The sequence below is a fragment of the Strix aluco genome, chromosome Z (genome assembly GCF_031877795.1).
Source record: "Strix aluco isolate bStrAlu1 chromosome Z, bStrAlu1.hap1, whole genome shotgun sequence".
NCBI classification, from domain to species: domain Eukaryota; kingdom Metazoa; phylum Chordata; class Aves; order Strigiformes; family Strigidae; genus Strix; species Strix aluco.
In genome coordinates, this window is record NC_133971.1 from 76,997,666 (window position 1) to 77,014,636 (window position 16,971).

The following is a 16,971-nucleotide window of genomic DNA, read 5'->3' on the forward strand; positions in this document are numbered from 1 at the left end:
CAGAAAAATACAGGAAAAAAATAAAAGCTAGTAAAACATAAGTGATGTCTAACGTTAAAACTAAATATCTTATTTTACAGGTCCCTGTACATTAGCAATTTCAAGTATACTTGTAGCAGCTTCCCTTCATTTTCCCCCTTTTCTCTAAGCAAATTCTTTTGCTAACAGAATCTTAGTCACTTCTTAAGCTTTATTAGTTCGACAGGGAAATGTTTCAGACCAACCAGAATAGGTTTCTAATAATACTGACAGATACCTTTATCCCCCTTTTCTAGGCAATTCTGAGAAGTCTATTGGCCAACTTTGACCTGGAACACATCCTTTGCTAATATTTCCAAACTTTACTCGGTGCTCTAATTTTGGGATATTTTTCAAACATGTCTCACATCTGTTAACCACATTTCTGACAGTTTGAAACAAGTTTCGGGCTATAATTTGCTTAGAGAGAAAATTATACAGAGCTTCTGTTCCCCAGTGAGTTTGTTATGTTCAATTTTTACTAATGTCCACAATATTCTAAAGGGAACTATTACTCAATTGCCTTCTACTGTTGCCCGATTTGATGTATCAATCTTAGTTTTTAAGTCCTTGATTAGCTTTTTATCTTTTTCATTATATTTTGCTGTTTCAGGTAATGATACAGATTTTTTCAGGAATCAAACTTAATACCTCACCTTGTTCCACTGCTTGCTTTGCCTTATAACCAATTTGTTACCCACCTCCTTGTCAGTGTTACTTTTTTGATGTCCTCTGCAATGCATGATGGCCACAGCTGTCGGAAGTTGGATTGCTTCCAAAAGTCATAATATTATATCTGCATGTTTAATATTTTTTCCTTGTGTAGTTAAAAGTCCTCATTCTTTCCAGATTGCTCCGTGAGTATGCACTACACCAAAGGCATACTTTGAATCTGTCCATATATTTATATGTAGTCCTTCAGCAAGTTCCAGTGCTCTTGTTAAGGCAATTATCTCCGACCTCTGTGCTGATGTACCTTTTTGGGAGAGGTTTTGCTTCTATTACCTGATCTGTCATTGTCATCTCATACCTGGCCCTTCGGACTCCATTTTTCACAGAATTGCTTCCATCTGTATACCAGGTATGGTTGGCTTCTTCCAACGGTTCTTCTTTTAGGTCAGGTCTACTCGCGTAGATGGTTTCAATTGTTTCTATGCAGTCATGTATAATGGGGTCAGTTTCCTGTTTATCACTTAGAAAAGAGGCAGGGTTAACTATTATAGATGTAATAATTTCCACATCATCCTGCTCCATTAGGACTGCCTGATATTTTAAAAATCTAGATGGTGATAACCAATGTCCGCCTTTTTGTTCCAAAACTGAGGTTACTGCATGGGAAGTGTGAACGATCATCTTCTGCCCCAGGGTAAACTTGCGAGCCTCTTGAATGATTATGACCACAGCTGCCACTGCCCGAAGGCATCCTGGCCATCTTTTGCTGACTTCATCCAATTGTTTGGAAAAATATGCTACTGCTCGCTTGTAGCGTCCCAATTTTGGGGCTAAAATTCCCAGGGCCACTCCTTGTTTTTCATAGGCAAACAACCAAAAAATTTAGTCACATCTGGCAAGCCCAAAGCAGGGGCTCTTATCAGTTCTAATTTTAACTTTTTAAATGTTCTTTTGGCCTCATCAGTCCAGATTAATTGCTTTTGATTACCTTTCAGTAGTTCATATAAAGGTTTTACTATCAGTCCATAATTATAAATCCATAGACAGCACCAACCTGTCATTCCTAGAAAAGTTTGAAGTTCCTTTACCGTAGTTGGCTCTGGAGTCCTACAGATGGCCTCTTTCCTTTCATTTCTAAGCTGTCATTGTCCTTTGGAGATCAGGAATCCCAAATAGAGCACTTCTTTTTCAGGATTTGAACTTTCTGTACTGACACTCGATAACCACTTAGTCCAAGAAAGTCAGTAAGCTCACAGTCCATTCTTTACAGTCTTCTCTCGTCTCTGTAGCTATCAAGATATCATCTACATATTGCAAAAGGATGCCATTACCTGGAGGCCTTTCTTAAAGTTCTAGTTGTCTTGCCAATTGGTTTCTAAAAATTGTAGGGCTATTTTTAAAACCCTGGGGTAACACTGTCCAAGTGAGATGAGTTTTATGCCCCGAATGGGGGTTCTTTCATTTAAAGGCAGACAGATGGCGGCTTTCAGGGTCCAGGTGAGGCACAAGAATGCATCTTTTAAATCCAATACTGTAAACCATTCATATATTTCTTTTAAGCTAGTTAGTAAGGTGTATGGATTTGCTACTACCTGGTATAGATCTTCTACAATTCTGTTAACTGCCCTAAAGTCTTGTACTGTTCTATATTTCCCATTCGGCTTCTTTATTGGTAAAATTGGGGTATTAAATTCTGATTCACATTCTATCAGTAACCTAAATTTTAAGAACGTTTCAATTATTTTTTATACTTTTCCAATCTTCCAATCTTAAAGGATACTGCTTTATTTTAATTGTACCAGAACCAGGTTTTAATTCTACTTTCACCAGCATAGCATTTTTGGCCTTACCAGGAGTTTCAGAGGCCCATACTCTTGATCTAAAATTTCTGATACATTTGATCTAAAATTTCTCCAAGCTCTGGGATACCCTCAATTTGTTTTTCTATTTGAATCATAGCCAAACTTAAAATTTTAATTAGTCGATCATCTTTTACTCTGAGTTCTATTTTACCCTTTTCAAAAATTATTTGTGACTCTAATTGCTCTAATACGTCCTGTCCCAATAAGGATTTCGGAGATTCTGGTAAATAAAGGAATTTGTGAATTCTCATTTGTTTTCCAATCTTAAATTCAATTGGCTGTAAAAAGAAGGCCTTCTTTTTCTGGCTGGTAGCTCCTGTTACAGTTATAAAATCGTGACCTACAGGTATTAGTTCCTGATTTAATACAGAATATGAGGAACCTGTATCTATAAGAAATTCTATCTCCTCATTCTGATTCCCTGGCTTCACTTTAACTGGTGGATTCACTAGGGTAGATTCCCTGTGTCCCCATCATTCCATTTCAGCAGTCACTTCAGGCTTTACTTTTCTCAGTTTCAGACATTCCTTTTTCCAGTGCCCGCCTCCTCCACAATAAGCACACTGATCTGGTCTCAGTGTTGTTTGGAAACTTCGAGTTCCCGCAGGAGGTTCTCCTTTGCCTCTGCATCTAGGGAGTCTCTGAGGTCCCACACTTCGTTCTAATGATGCAATTGTTATGGCTATTGTTCTATTTAATCTTCTCCTATCACTGTTTTCCCTGTTTCTGTATACCCTCCAGGCTTCTTCAATTAACTTCTCCAAATCGTGTGCTTCAGGCTCTTTTAGTTTCTGGAGTTTTCTCCTAATATCTTCCGACGATTGGCCCAAAAACAATGATACCAATTGTTGCTGCCCTACATCAGATGAGGGGTCTAAGGTGGTATATTTATGCATTGCTAATCGTAATTTGTCTAAGAATTCTGTAGGGGTTTCAATTTGCTCCTGCTTCACAGTATAAAGTGCTGACTAATTTATAGCCTTTGGGATTGCATTCTCCAATCCAAATTTTATCCAATCTTGATATCGCTTTAATATGTGATACTCCATATTATCATTTGGATCCCAATTCGGGTCATTCAGGGGAACATACTGATCGACTCCCCCTACCAGCGTTCCAGCTGTAATCTGAGCCTGCACATGGGTTCAGGAAGTTTTTAAAACCAGCTGTTCCTCAGTTTCAGTCATTGCAGCTAAACATTCAACTTCCCCTGTTCCCTCTTTTTATCCTTTTCTAATGCCAAAACAAGGGGATCAAAACAAGGTACATTAGCAATTTCAAGTATACTTGTAGCAGCTTTCCTTCACCACTGCTACATTTTACCCATTTCTTTTTGGACTCACTATTGTTACTGTTGTTCTCTTGTTATATTTAGTAAATTCTTTCTTTTTATTCAACCTACAAATTCTCTTCTTTTTGTCCCTCCCCTATTTTCATCAGGGAGGGGGGAGGTGAATGGCTGGCCATGTGGCATTTGGCTCCCGGCTGAGTTCAAACCTCAACAATGCCCCATCCCTGGAAACATTCAAGGCCAGGTTGGACGGGGCTCTGAACAACCTGATTAGGTTGAAGATGTCCCTGATCATTGCAGGGGGGTTGGACTAGATGACCTTTAAAGGTCCCTTCCAATCCAACCCATTCTATGACTCTATTCTGTGGTCTAGAGGTAAGAGGCTAGGACAAAAAAAATAAAGGATGGCAAATATGAGGCAGACTCAAAACTCAACTAGCAGAAAGGACGTGAGCTGGATAAAGAAGAAAAATGGTATTTATGAACTTCATTTTCCAAAGTTTCAGCTTCTGTAGTTGGGTGTTTCTGGAGAACCTTAAGCCTTCAAATTTGAATCTCTGCTGGGTTTCTGTGTGTGGCAGGGGGGTTTTGGTCATGGGGGAGGGAGCTACAGTGGTGGACCCCTCTGAGAAGCTTCTTGAAGCTCCCCCAGCTCCAAGTCAGACCCACTTCTGGCCAAGACCAAGTCAATTAGTGATGGTGGCTGCACCTCTGTGATAAGTTATCTAAGAAGGGAAATCTGGGAGGAGAAGTGGGAGTTGTGAGGAGGAGTTGCAAAGAGGACACCTATGCAAACACCAAGGTCAGTGGAAGAAAGGAGGAGGAAGGGGGGAAGTGGGCCAGAGCAGAGACCCCCCTGCAGCCCGTGGTGAGAGGGCAGGCTGTGCCCCTGCAGCCCACGGAGGTCACCAGTGGAGCAGATGCCCACCTGCAGCCTGTGGAGGACCCCACACCAGAGCAGGTGTGTGTGCCTGAAGAAGGCCAGGACTCTGAGGGAAGCCCCAACTGTTGTAGTTTGATGCTGGGAGGACTGCAACATGCAGGAGAGACCCACACTGGAGCAGTTTGTGAAGAGCTGCAGCCGTGTGGGAAAGACTCACATCGGAGAAAGTTCATGGAGGACTGTCTCCCATGGGAGGGATCCCACCGTGGAGCAGGGGAGGAGTGTGAGGAGTCCTCACCCTGAGAAGGAAGGAGCGGCAGACACAATGGGTGATGAACTGACAACAACCCCCATCCCCTGCCCCCCTGCACTGCTTGGTGGGAGGAGGTAGAGAAATCAGGATCAAAGCTGAGCCTGGGAAGAAGGGAGGGGTTGGGGGGAAGGTGTTTTTAAGATACGGTTGTATTTCTCACTGTCATACTCTGGTTGGAAAATTAGTGTTGGTAGTGTTCAAATTAAATTGATGTTCTTCTTCTTTCCCTAAGTCTGTCTTTGCCTGTGACCACAACAGGTGAGTCACTCCTTCTCCTTATCTCAATTTCTGAGCCTTTTTCTTCATTTCCTCTTCCCCATTCCTGAAGGGGACGGGCTGAGAGGCAGTGTGGTGCTCAATTGCCCTCTGGGCTTAAACCATGACAACTGTGAGCATGAGAGAGAAGAGCCCATCACCCTCCTGTCAGCTCATTCTCACCCGGGTAGTGCTGAGGAGCCAGACAAGTGTCGCTTGACTAAGGGTTGGACTAGATGATCTTCAAGGTCTTTTCCAATCTAGACGATTCTGTGATTCTGTGAATAACTTCTATTTCAACTCTGCAAGCCTGACTTTGATCCTGGAAAGTTAATAATAAGGCAACTAAATTGTAAAACAGGTGGAATTTGTATATACATGTAGAGACGCATTTCAGCTAGAAATCTTTACTAAGGCATTAGAGAAAAATATTTTTAAATTTTCTTCCAAAAGGATGCAATGATTTCAGGAGTTAATGGGTTTTAACTTGTTTGATCCTTATAGCTTCTGAGAGTGAACACTCCTGGTAGTATTTTTTAATGTGTATTTCAGAACTTAATTTAGAGATTGGCAGAGACAAAAGCACTATCTGCTCCTCTCAGAAAAATACATACTAAAAGCTTTCATCTCTGGCCCTAAGAAGAAAAGCATCATGGAAGAAGAGAAAGGGCAGGAAAACTTCCCTTTGGTCTGGAAGCAGCAGGGTTGAGATAGCTCTCAGTGATCCTGTTCGTACATGTCTGAGTGCTTTTTCATGCTGCTGTCACTGCAGGTACAGCTCTGCCCAGGCACCTGCTTCCATCACATCTCAGGCAAAGCCCAAGTTTAGCACTGACCTCGTGGTTGGGAGGTCTTTAAACTGCCTCTCTGCCCTTGTTTTAGTGATTTGTGAGGCTATGGATGAGGAGGCAGTTAAAGAAAGGATTTCCTTCACCACTGCTAAAATGAAATTAACTGCTCATGTGCATTTTTTCTTCCTTTAGCACCCGATACATTGCTTGAAGAAAGTGGATGAGCCATCTTACTCAGTATTAAGGAGTAAGATACATGATAAAAGACTGTAAAGGTCCTTCAAACATCTTCAACACCCTTTTTATAAATGGCATTCTTACACTTTGTTTCTGTGTTTCTTCCCCTCCCAAAACTTACCTGAACAATTTCATCTTCAGACATCTACTGTCAAGGTCTGAATTCTTTACAACCAAGTTTTCTCTAAAAACAAGTAAAGCCCCTTCACGGAAGCTGGCACACTGTCTTGGTAACCTGGATAACTCAACTGCTAGCAAACTACCACATTTGTTATCTCCAATCTTGTCTGGAGAGTTTTTAAAAATTGTTATGTTTGTGCATCACAGCATATCCATTAACATTTAGTGACTGCAATGCTATAGCTATCATCTGAAATGAACACCGAGTCCATTTTCACAAGCCCTTTAAAGGAGAAGGTTTATGAGTTACTGTCTTGTCACTGACTGCTTTCTCTTTCTCACAGCCAGCTGTGATCATAAGGAGACTTTCATACTTGGCTAAACCAGGATTTTTCAGGTTTTCTTCCACCAGGAACAGAAGGTACTTACTAATGACTTCTTTGCTGACACTCTGGAGAAAGACAGTTTGAGACTGAGTAAAGTCACAGTTTCACACTTTGGGCTGGCTCTTTGAGGGTACTTGACCTTTCCCTTTGGAGATGATAGCTCCCAGTCCAAGTTCTGCACTCTGGCCACTCCCATGGGACAAGTCAATGCTGATTTTGAGGACTGCTGAAAATACACATCTATCCTGATATGTGTGTAATCCTGTAACAGGCTTTCTTTGAACTGTATTTCTTGTTTGCCAAGTTGCAGTTTCACTCAGAAACATGCAATTTTTTTTTTTTTCACCATTACAGAATTGGAACTTAATACATTTGCCTTCCATGAAAAATTCAGATTTCTTTACTATAAAAATTAAAACTGCAGCTGTTGGGAAAGAGTCACCACAGCTGTATTGGCTCAGGCTACCGCAAGTAGCTGATGGCCACTGAACATGCGGTAAATTTTTCTACAAACATCTGGGGGCTGCTAGAAGCACTGTAACATGACAGCATTATATAGATGGATGAACAGTGGTATTTTTCTTTACCTCAGTAAGTACTTGTCCTTAGTTTCTTATACTAGTGACTCTCCTAACAGAAGTCTGTATTTCATTTATTGCTGCCTATTTGTACCTCTTTTTATCAGTATTTCAAACTCTTTTCAGATTTCCCTAAACTATTGTACAAGTAAGCTGGGTTTAAAATACTAGGGTAGTGCATGAGCGCATGTACAGTCAGTGATACCCAGCAAAAACAGTGCTGTGTGTAAATCACTTTATAGCAGAAACAAATAAACTCACTTTTATTAAATCAGTTTATCACAATTGTTAACTTACAAAAATAACTTAATCTATAACAATGTTAAATACAAAGGTAAAACTGTTGTGCAGCACTCTTAAAATAGAGTAAAACTTCACATGTATTTGAGAGGGGCAAAGTAGCCAAGCCAGAGGTTCTTGTTTAAGATATGGTCTGCATTTACCAACAACATTTAGTGCTTGTTGATTTGAAGACATTTGAAGGAAAGCAAACTACATGTTAAGGAACTGAATTTCATCCAGGCAAGACTGAAAGTAGTGAGAGTTTCTGTGCTGCTTAAGAAAAACATCAATGCAAGCCTCAATCCGTTCTAAGTAGAACAACGATTATTTTAAAAAATGAAACCAAACACCAGAAACTGTTTGAAAGTGCACAGCAGCTGAGAAATTTTGTTCACGTGTCTTCCACATCTGCTACCATAGCCTCAATTGCGTTCCAGTCCAGTTTGCTGAGGATACTTCCCGTGCTTTCAGAAACACCATCTGTGTCAATAACATCTCCAACAGGAGAGAGACTCACAGGATGCAGCGCAGAGGCCTATTGGATGAAAAGATGAGCTGAATCACTGCATAGCATTCATGGACAAGACCTCTGTGCAGCCAGCTGAAATGACCCCACTTTTTCAAACATGTCCTAATCAAGTTATGTACCTGATTATTCTGCAACAAATGAGGTTTATTTTCCCGTTTATGCACTCCCATTAGCATCCACTGCCTGGACAGACAACGTGCCTGTACAGTTGCTATAAAGAACATTCATTTTCAAGGCCCACAGGAATTACTCTGCTTGTAAAGACAAAATGTAGCTGTGTTGAATCACTATCATTTATGTCCCTCTGCATCCATCTCATCCACACGTTTTGAATAGAGAACCACGTTTTAAATAAAGCAGAAGTAAACAGTGGTAAATTGCAGGTATCAAACCATTCCTAGAATAAGCAGACATCCTACCTGAAACAAGGAGTCATGAGTATCTTGAAGTATTCTTTGGATATCATCAGGCACAGTCCAAGGACTTACTATGTCTCGATCAGTCTCTTGATCAACACCTTCTGTCTGAACTGCAGTGGCAACGTGTGGAGGCTTTTGTTTTGATGTTCTGCTGACTCTGTGCTCAGCAGCTGAGGAGAAAACAAGTCAACCATAGCACTGTAACATTTCTGGCTGTCATCTTCTGAGTATCTTGAAACTTCTCCAAGAACAGAAGCTCCAAGTTCTAAGAACTGAAGCTGTGTGTAAACACATGTAAAAACAGCATAACCCTTATCTTGAACTGATGTTGGGTTATGGCAAGAAAATGTTGCTGGTCCCTTCCAGCCTCACACTCTGAACTGTCTTCCCAGGGCAGAAGACAAAGTAGAACAGGACTATGCATGGTGTCTCAGCATCCAGGTCCTGTGGTGCAGTCCTCATAAAAGGGCATTGCTACCTTATTTGACAGATGAATAAAACTATGTAAATTCTGGATTTGTGCCTCTTAGAAGACATGGAACTTTACTGAAACCCTTGGCAGTGATGGGATATAAGAAAGTGATGTGAAATCAGAGAAATCTACCTGTATTTAGAGTTTAGAAAGCGTATGGAAAGGAGGAGGAAAATTACTTCTCACACATGTAGAGGTGAGTCAGTGATTCAGGAAAAAAACACCTATCTGCTTACTATTGCTTCTCTCCCTTTTCAGCATTGCCAACTCAAAAAGATCGACATTTGACCAGCCAATCAGGATCTCTACTATGCCACTAGTACAAGGGAGAATGGAATTCCGGTACAAGGGAGAGTGGAATCAACCCACAGTATTTCCCAAGTGTCAGACTGATTCTCTCCTCAGTCTTTCTTGGTCTGATCAGAAATTTTGCTCTTGTAGTCAAGTCCTGTATCTGTTAAAGAATCTGATTGGGAGGAAGCATCTATGTGAGGAAACTTTTGTGGATCCAGACCTACACAGATAGGCATAGGGAAAAAGGATCACTAAAAACCTGATTTATTATTTTTTTAAAATTCAGTCTTACATTTTTCCACTCTAACATTAGGACAAAATAGTATCTTAAAGAGACACTGTACAGGGGGATAACAAAGAAAATTCCTACTTTAAAGAGCTCAGAAAGTAAGCAGCATAGAAAGGTAAGGGAGAGGCACAATACTTGTGTACCGTACTGCTCTCAGGGGGTTTCACCTGAAAGACAGACTCAAGTCCTCTGTCCCTCATGACTTATAATGCTTGTTTCAGGCAATCACTGGAATCTAGCACATTTGTTTGAGTAATCTTGGAACTGCCATCTGTCTAAAACCATTCAGGAGGTAAACAGAGGTGACTGATTAAAATATTTCACAAGTTTCTAATGAAAAGGACTTTTATGTGGGGGAAAGCTGATGATTTTTATTCTTCTAAACGAATGCTGCATCTGAGGTCTGTGTTGCATAAATTCCACCCAGAATGTATTCTGAAAGGTGTTCTCTGTGTCTTATTTTTCCCCTGTATTATGTAGCTGAACAGTACTCTGTCATTGTTCTTTGTAACTTACAGTGTCTAGAATTAACAGGACAGTTTGCAGCAATTCTTGTTCTTCCCCTGGAAGTACTTTTCTGTGGTAGCATATAGGCGTTTCCTGAAAAGACAAAGAAAGCATTTCCCATTAGGTGCAGTAGATCAAAACTACTCAAAAGATGCTTCAAAATTTTCATCTGTGAGCTTGCTTCCGAGATTACGCAGTGCCCTTGCTATGGCAAATTAAGCTACTTTGGATTTAGAGAGATGGTAAGGAAAGGTAACTGTCATCATTTGACAGGCCAATGACAGCACAGTTACAAAAGTCCCACGACAGGAAATCTCCAGGATTATAAATCTGACTTTCTACATAGGTATTAAAGCTCTTCCCCCCCAAAATCCAGTAGTAACTTGAAGATCATCTTCAGTATGTGCCTTCATTAACAAAGTTCTGTTCTTACCCCTGGACTGTATTAAACCAAGAGCTGGGGTGAAACGGTGTACTTTCTGATGAAAGCTGGATTTGGCAGCAATTCTGCTCCTTTCTGACAGAACAGGACTGTTTGGATGCTCTCTACAACAAAAAAAAAAAACCAACAAAGCCCAAATACTTACCACTGTCTACCACATATCATTCCTCCACACAACTTCAATCTAACAGGGCTTATTCAGATGAGACAAAAAGGCCACAGAAATTACCTTCAATCCCACTTAGCTGAGGATCAGCATCACACGCTGCTTTTGGGGCCAATAAGCCTCCCAGAATCAGAACTGCTGGCCACCACAGTGTAGACATATCAAATTGGCTTTACAAAGAGCCAGTTTAGGTCCAACAAAACTTATTAGTTAGAAGTTACTGCCACTCCTAAGGTGGCTTCCTGCATGATATTCCTCAGCGCTTCTGATTATGCAAGGGTTGATGTCTTAAACTGTTCTTGGACACTAACAGCAGGCTCTGCACAGTGACGACTACATTCATTTTAATGTTCTATCCTGGAACTTTACATATTAAAGAGAGATGCAGAAATATTTAAGTCTGGAAGTTACAGGATTATCTGAAGTACACAGTTCCTCCTATTATTCTGGAAAACATAAAATTCTGTGTACAAGAAGAAAAAGTATACTGCAATACACACCTGGATTACACATACACACATGTGACATTAATGCCAACAAGTAGAATAAATTTACCAATATATAATACTTAAATACCATTATCTCCTCAATATGCAATAAGCACCAAAGTGCAGAAGAAAGAGCAAGTAAAATTCTACGTAATAAAGTCAAAAAGGAAGAGAGTAAATGTAGAGTTTGCTGAACTTTAAGTAATCTGTACGCATGCACAGTAGTATTTTTATTTGCTTCTTGCTTGTTACTAGATGCTCTTCAGATCATTAACTATGTTGCTGGCTATAGCCCAGTCAAACTGCTGTTAAGTGGAATGGCTTAGGACACTGATTACAGCTCTGACTCCAGAGTTGGCTTATTCTATGCTCTGAAAGGCATTTTTAAGGCTCCCTCTAAGATTTGCACTAATGGGTGTAAGAAGGCTGGTACAGGAACTTATGACTCTTCTGATCCAGACAAAGTATATCTTTGTTTGTGTCAGAATAAAAAGCTTCTCTGAAGCTAATCTTATACCAACTAGATAAAAATTGCAGACAAATTTGAAGTGTGGTAAAGACACCAATACATCAGAACATGGTTACTGATTAAAATTCTTACCCTTTAGTAGATGCCAAATATCCTTTTCTGTACTCTTGAGGTGATCTAGTCCTAGACAATGGTCTATGTTCATTTTCAGGTAACACCACTGTTTCAGGTAACATTTCATTCATCAGAGAAAGTGCTTGTGATATTCTCATACTGTGATGTTCAGATAACAGGGCTCTATACAGAAATAAAATTACGTATTAACTCATGTTATCACCCATTTAATTGCAGCTGGTTTTTGTGTCTTGTAAGGTTACATGGTAACCAGAAAAAAGAACACATTTTTGCAATTTATGAAAAGATATACTAGCCCTTTTAAAGATCATTAGCAAAAAGCTAAAACATTTATTAACAATGGGTTTGACTGAATGAATGAGTCAATGTTGGAAAAAAAAAAAAAAAGTTGTATCTGCAAAAAGAAAAATACAGTCAAAGGATGATACATGCTCAGAGTTTTCCTAAATGGTAAAGCAAACAATTTTTAATGCTCTTGGTTGAAATGCCACTCATATCTGAAGTTTCATAGACAAGATAGTTAAAACTACCTCTTCCTTATGACTGAAAAATTAATACATAAATAAGAATACCACAGATTAGATTTACAGCAACTCACTTGTCTTTTTCTTCTTTCTTCTTCTGGAGGAATTTAATATTCTTTGAAGTAAGACTACAGCGCTGTGTAAGAAAGTATAATAATCATTAACTTATTCTGTATTGTGGTCTCACTCCAACCTCTCACTCTCAATATACACACCTATTTGACTTGAAAGTTACTGTTTAAGACACTGTCCAGAATGAAAAACAGTATGAAAGCATATGGCTCTACCAGGAAATTCAGTTAAGATTGTCTCTATAAACGTTCAGTTTCTAAAGATATACTGATAGCTTGCAGTCACACCTTGCATAGCTCATATGCTTAAAATATCAACATTCCTAAGGAGATGTCTTCACTGTCAAGCTCAAAGTTTCAAATGGCCTCACCTTCGGTTTCCTAAATTATCACTGACGTTCCTAACAATAATTAATTTAAAAAACAGGGCAAGGTTGCACTTTGACCTGTGTTTGCTAGAGTACAATTTGAATTTTTGAATGTTTTCTTCTAAAAAACCATTATATTCACAACATTCTTACCACATTCTTTCTTAGATTGAATGGGTTATGCTCTTTCTGTCTTTGTTCATCCAGTTTCTTCATATATTCTCTCATTCTTTCCTTTTGCCTTCTCTTCATCCATGCTTGTATCTCTTTCTTCTTCTTTTCTGTTTTTTGAGAATGTCTAGCAGCAGAATCATGAACCCTAAGAGCAGACATAAATGGGAAATAATCTAGGACATCCTTTAAATTACAAACAATGGCAGCTACACATGATATAACAAAAATACTTCAATCGCTTTAAACTTCTGACTCAGCTGAAAGCGTAAGTAATGAACAATGTGGACATTTTCTTCTGTAAAATTTTACTTCATAAAATCCTGGCACACAAGTAATTTCCAAGACACTTCCTAAAATTTTTCTTCTGTTTGTCAACAACATTCAGATAATGGGACCAAAGTTTTAAATGTGGACCATCTGTTATTGTCTTTATAGGATAACTGGCACAGAAAAACCTGCAAGTCATTTTGCTTTGATCTTTCACTTTTAAGCGTGTATGGTGTCAATATCTAAAAAGAAGAACAGACCAATAAGATTCTATCATCCTTTTTGATCCCTCCTCTCATCCTGCGAGCTCCTTCACAAGTCCATCTGTACAAAGTAATTTTAAAAACACTAACTCAGAATACTAACAACAGAAAAACACAGCCAATAAGAAATGCTAACATAACTTCATCCTCAAGAGTTCTTCAGAAATATTTACTAATTTCCCTTGCAATCGGCTTTAAGGTAAGCAGCTAGGTAATAAATATTTTCTTCACTGTAAAACTAAAAGCACTGATCTAAAAATTAAATAGATTTTCCAAGAGTAGTGTTTCAATTTTAAATGCCTCATTTTTGCAGCCCATTTTGAAACTTCTCATTTTCAAAACTGGCAGGCACTAATACTTCCAGAATCAACAGAAAATATGAGTGTGGCAAAACAAGGTATCTCTAGTAGCTGCAGTTCAACCAGAAGCTTATGGATTGAAGCATTAAAGCTCTCCAGGGATTACAATAATTTTGACACATTTGAAAGTGATTTACTTTAGGGCAAAAGAAAGTGTCATTATCAGAATTATTCACAGTCATATGTGAAAATAAGTACGTGAAACTGAGTTGACTTTAGGTCTTTGGTCAAATTTGATTAAATACTACTTGAATAAATTTCTGAAATTTTCAGTAATTTTGAAAATATTCACATAATTGCACAAAACAGTCCAGCTAATAACATTTATGTGTTGATGTAGTAATGATTAACATATTTGGAATTCTCAAAGGATCACATGGACATTACAATCTGTGCACAGATTTAGATTTGAAGCTCAATTTGAATTACAATTCAAATAAATGTTAGACCAAGTAAACCAGAGCATTACACTCAAATGAGTCATTAGAACATCCTGAAACAGGTCGCCTAAACTGGTGTGAGCCATTGCACCAGTGCAACAGATAGTTTGGCATCCTGAACAGCTGTATTTTTGCCTTGTAGGCAACTGATACCACAAACAGGAGTAGTAAACAGCTGTAATTTCAACCAATCTCAGGAAAGAACACAGCTGATTGTGAAACTGACAGGAAGATGCAGAAATCTCTATCAGGGAAGAGAGCATGACAAGCCGGAGTCTGGAGCTGGAAGCTTCTGGAGCTGCTTTGGCACTGACACAAAATTTCTATTCTATCTTTCAGAACTGCTTTAGAAGGCTCCAGTCCCCTTGGTTGAACTGAATCTGCTGTACATATAAGAGAGTTGCGCTTCAGCTTATACCTGGTAGAAGGAGGAACAAACAAGTAGGAAGGAAAGAACTTCAAAATAATAAAAACCTATTAGCAAATTCAACAATAACAGACAGTAAAACAGTGGCTATTAAACAGTTCTAATCTAGTCCCATTAACATCAACTCAAATCACATGCTTGCTTCCATTGTTTACAATGTGTGAGCTATGAGAATAATAACCTGGGTTAAAATGATTTAACTAACACATAATAAAACCAGCCATGGTATTACCTAGAGATTTTCTTAGGTGTTATTTTTGTAAAGTCCAGCTCCGATGGAGAGATGTCACTTTCTACTACAAGATCACTAATGATGTCAGTAACAGCACTCAGACCAGTAATTTGCAGGGGATCTTCCAAAGAGCTTAGTCAGGGGAAAAAAAATGTTAATAATTTAAAGTAGAACATGCCTGTAAGAACAACAAGCTAAAATATTTCCTTTTATGCTTAAAATGAGAATATTCAGACTGTTTTACCAGAAGTCTTTGGACTGAATTTTCTTCCCCCTCATCTCACTGTGTTAGTGCACATAAGCACTAACTGGATAATGTGCGTAGATGCATTGTCTTTTTAAAAAAGTTACCAGCCATCACCTTAGCTTCGCTGTCATCATGTACTTTACCCAACTCTGCAGCTCCCCACTGGGAATGGGACAGAACGAGTGAGACCTGAATATGTCAGGGGTATAGCAGCAAAGAAGGCTTTGAATAAACCATTGTGAAATATGGCCCCAACCAGAGCTGAACTGCCTGAGCATCACTGGGGTGCGTGAATATGGCTGACCCAGAGGAGGCTGAACCTGGCAGTCCAGAAGGCCAGAAGCACCCACAGGATTTGTACTGCTGCCCATGCTGAGATAAGGCTGTGGGATGCTACCAGTTTCAGGAACCCCAACTCTCAATGACCTTCTGAGCAAGAAACAGTGTGAGAGAATGGTTTTACCTAAATTCTGCCCATTTCCTTCCTCTTTTAGTCAGTTGCTCTCAATAAAAAATAAATCTCATGTAGTTTATGATTACAAGCTACAGTTGCTTCAAGTTACTCCTTAATGCAAAAATCACCATCTGCTGAAGTTTATTACCTCACACCCATCCTCAAGGTTGTATAATCACTCCCCAATCTGCTTCAGTCACAAGCAGTTTCACTTAAAATACTTCAAAAATAAACGAAGCCATTCAGTTTACTGCTATGCTTCAAGCAAAACAATAAAGGTGGGTAATTGAGCAGAATGACCAGGAGGAAAGGGAAGTCAGCCACTGTTCTCTACTGCACAACTGAATCCAAAAGACTAACAGCAGTTAACAGTAAAAAATATGTATGTCAGACCATTTTACTTAATGCATAAGATCATTTCAGTTTTGAACTCTTAGTCTGCTGCTTTACACTGTTCATATGGCAAGACTTCCAAAAACTTTCTGGTGATAGCTGGCCTCAGTAGACAACTATTAGCAGCAGTTACACGTAATTGTTCAGAAACAGTGCTTTGCAAATAGGAGAAATAACAAATGCACATAGACAACAGCAGCATCTACATTAACAGCTCTGTTACTTGTAACTAGAAAGCAACTTCAAATGCTTCTGGTTTTGTATAAAGTAAATCTAACAGGCACTACCAAAGTCAGAGTAAATGCCTGAAATCAACTAATAAACAGGCTTCCATTCAGTCTGAAAATGAATGCCTAGATTTTATGTGACAGTTCCACCTTAACAGTCCCCTTTTGTTCTAAGTTTAAAGTAAACAAAATTTTCAACAAAACCTATGTCCAAATACATACCTATCACACAGATCTCCACATTCGTGAAAGCCTGAAAGAGAAACAGCCTTTGTTAACAAAAGCCTTGCACTTCCACACAAACTAGTAATACATACGTTAAACAGCCTGCAGGATAAAATACAGAAATATATCAACCTGAATATGTTGACATTAAAAACAAATGAGTACTGTACACAGGCTTAATGACCTGAGAGAGAGCATGTCATCAACTGCCACATTAACACAGAATCTTCACCACTTTAACAGCTCCCTGACTGACATTGATAGTTTTGCTAGGAAGACAAGATCACTGTTGTCTTCTGCCATGATCAAACTAAGCTTATCAGTTCCAACTAGACAGCGTTTTATTGAAAATTAACAATTGCCAGTCACTTGAAGAAGCCAGACTACAAACTCCTGGGATTC

The 16,971-nt window shown here is 39.1% G+C and overlaps 1 protein-coding gene across 5 annotated transcripts in view; it reads right to left on the reverse strand.

The window, feature by feature from the left end:
* Positions 1–7,652: 7,652 nt before the first annotated feature.
* The window catches only part of CPLANE1 (ciliogenesis and planar polarity effector complex subunit 1), a 59,657-nt gene continuing 50,338 nt past the window's right edge, over positions 7,653–16,971 (reverse strand). For 3 of the 5 annotated variants that reach the window (XM_074812739.1, XM_074812737.1, XM_074812738.1), the window contains 9 exons: positions 16,567–16,597; positions 15,024–15,155; positions 13,015–13,180; positions 12,497–12,558; positions 11,896–12,060; positions 10,632–10,744; positions 10,208–10,291; positions 8,637–8,806; positions 7,653–8,223 (listed from right to left, as the gene is read on the reverse strand). In XM_074812739.1, the coding sequence (XP_074668840.1) occupies positions 8,080–8,223; positions 8,637–8,806; positions 10,208–10,291; positions 10,632–10,744; positions 11,896–12,060; positions 12,497–12,558; positions 13,015–13,180; positions 15,024–15,155; positions 16,567–16,597 (1,067 nt within the window). In that variant the 3' untranslated portion in view covers positions 7,653–8,079. Of the gene's footprint in view, positions 8,224–8,636; positions 8,807–10,207; positions 10,292–10,631; positions 10,745–11,895; positions 12,061–12,496; positions 12,559–13,014; positions 13,181–15,023; positions 15,156–16,566; positions 16,598–16,971 lie in introns of those variants that run through there. The other 2 variants (XM_074812740.1, XR_012621665.1) reach the window with 2 other exon arrangements.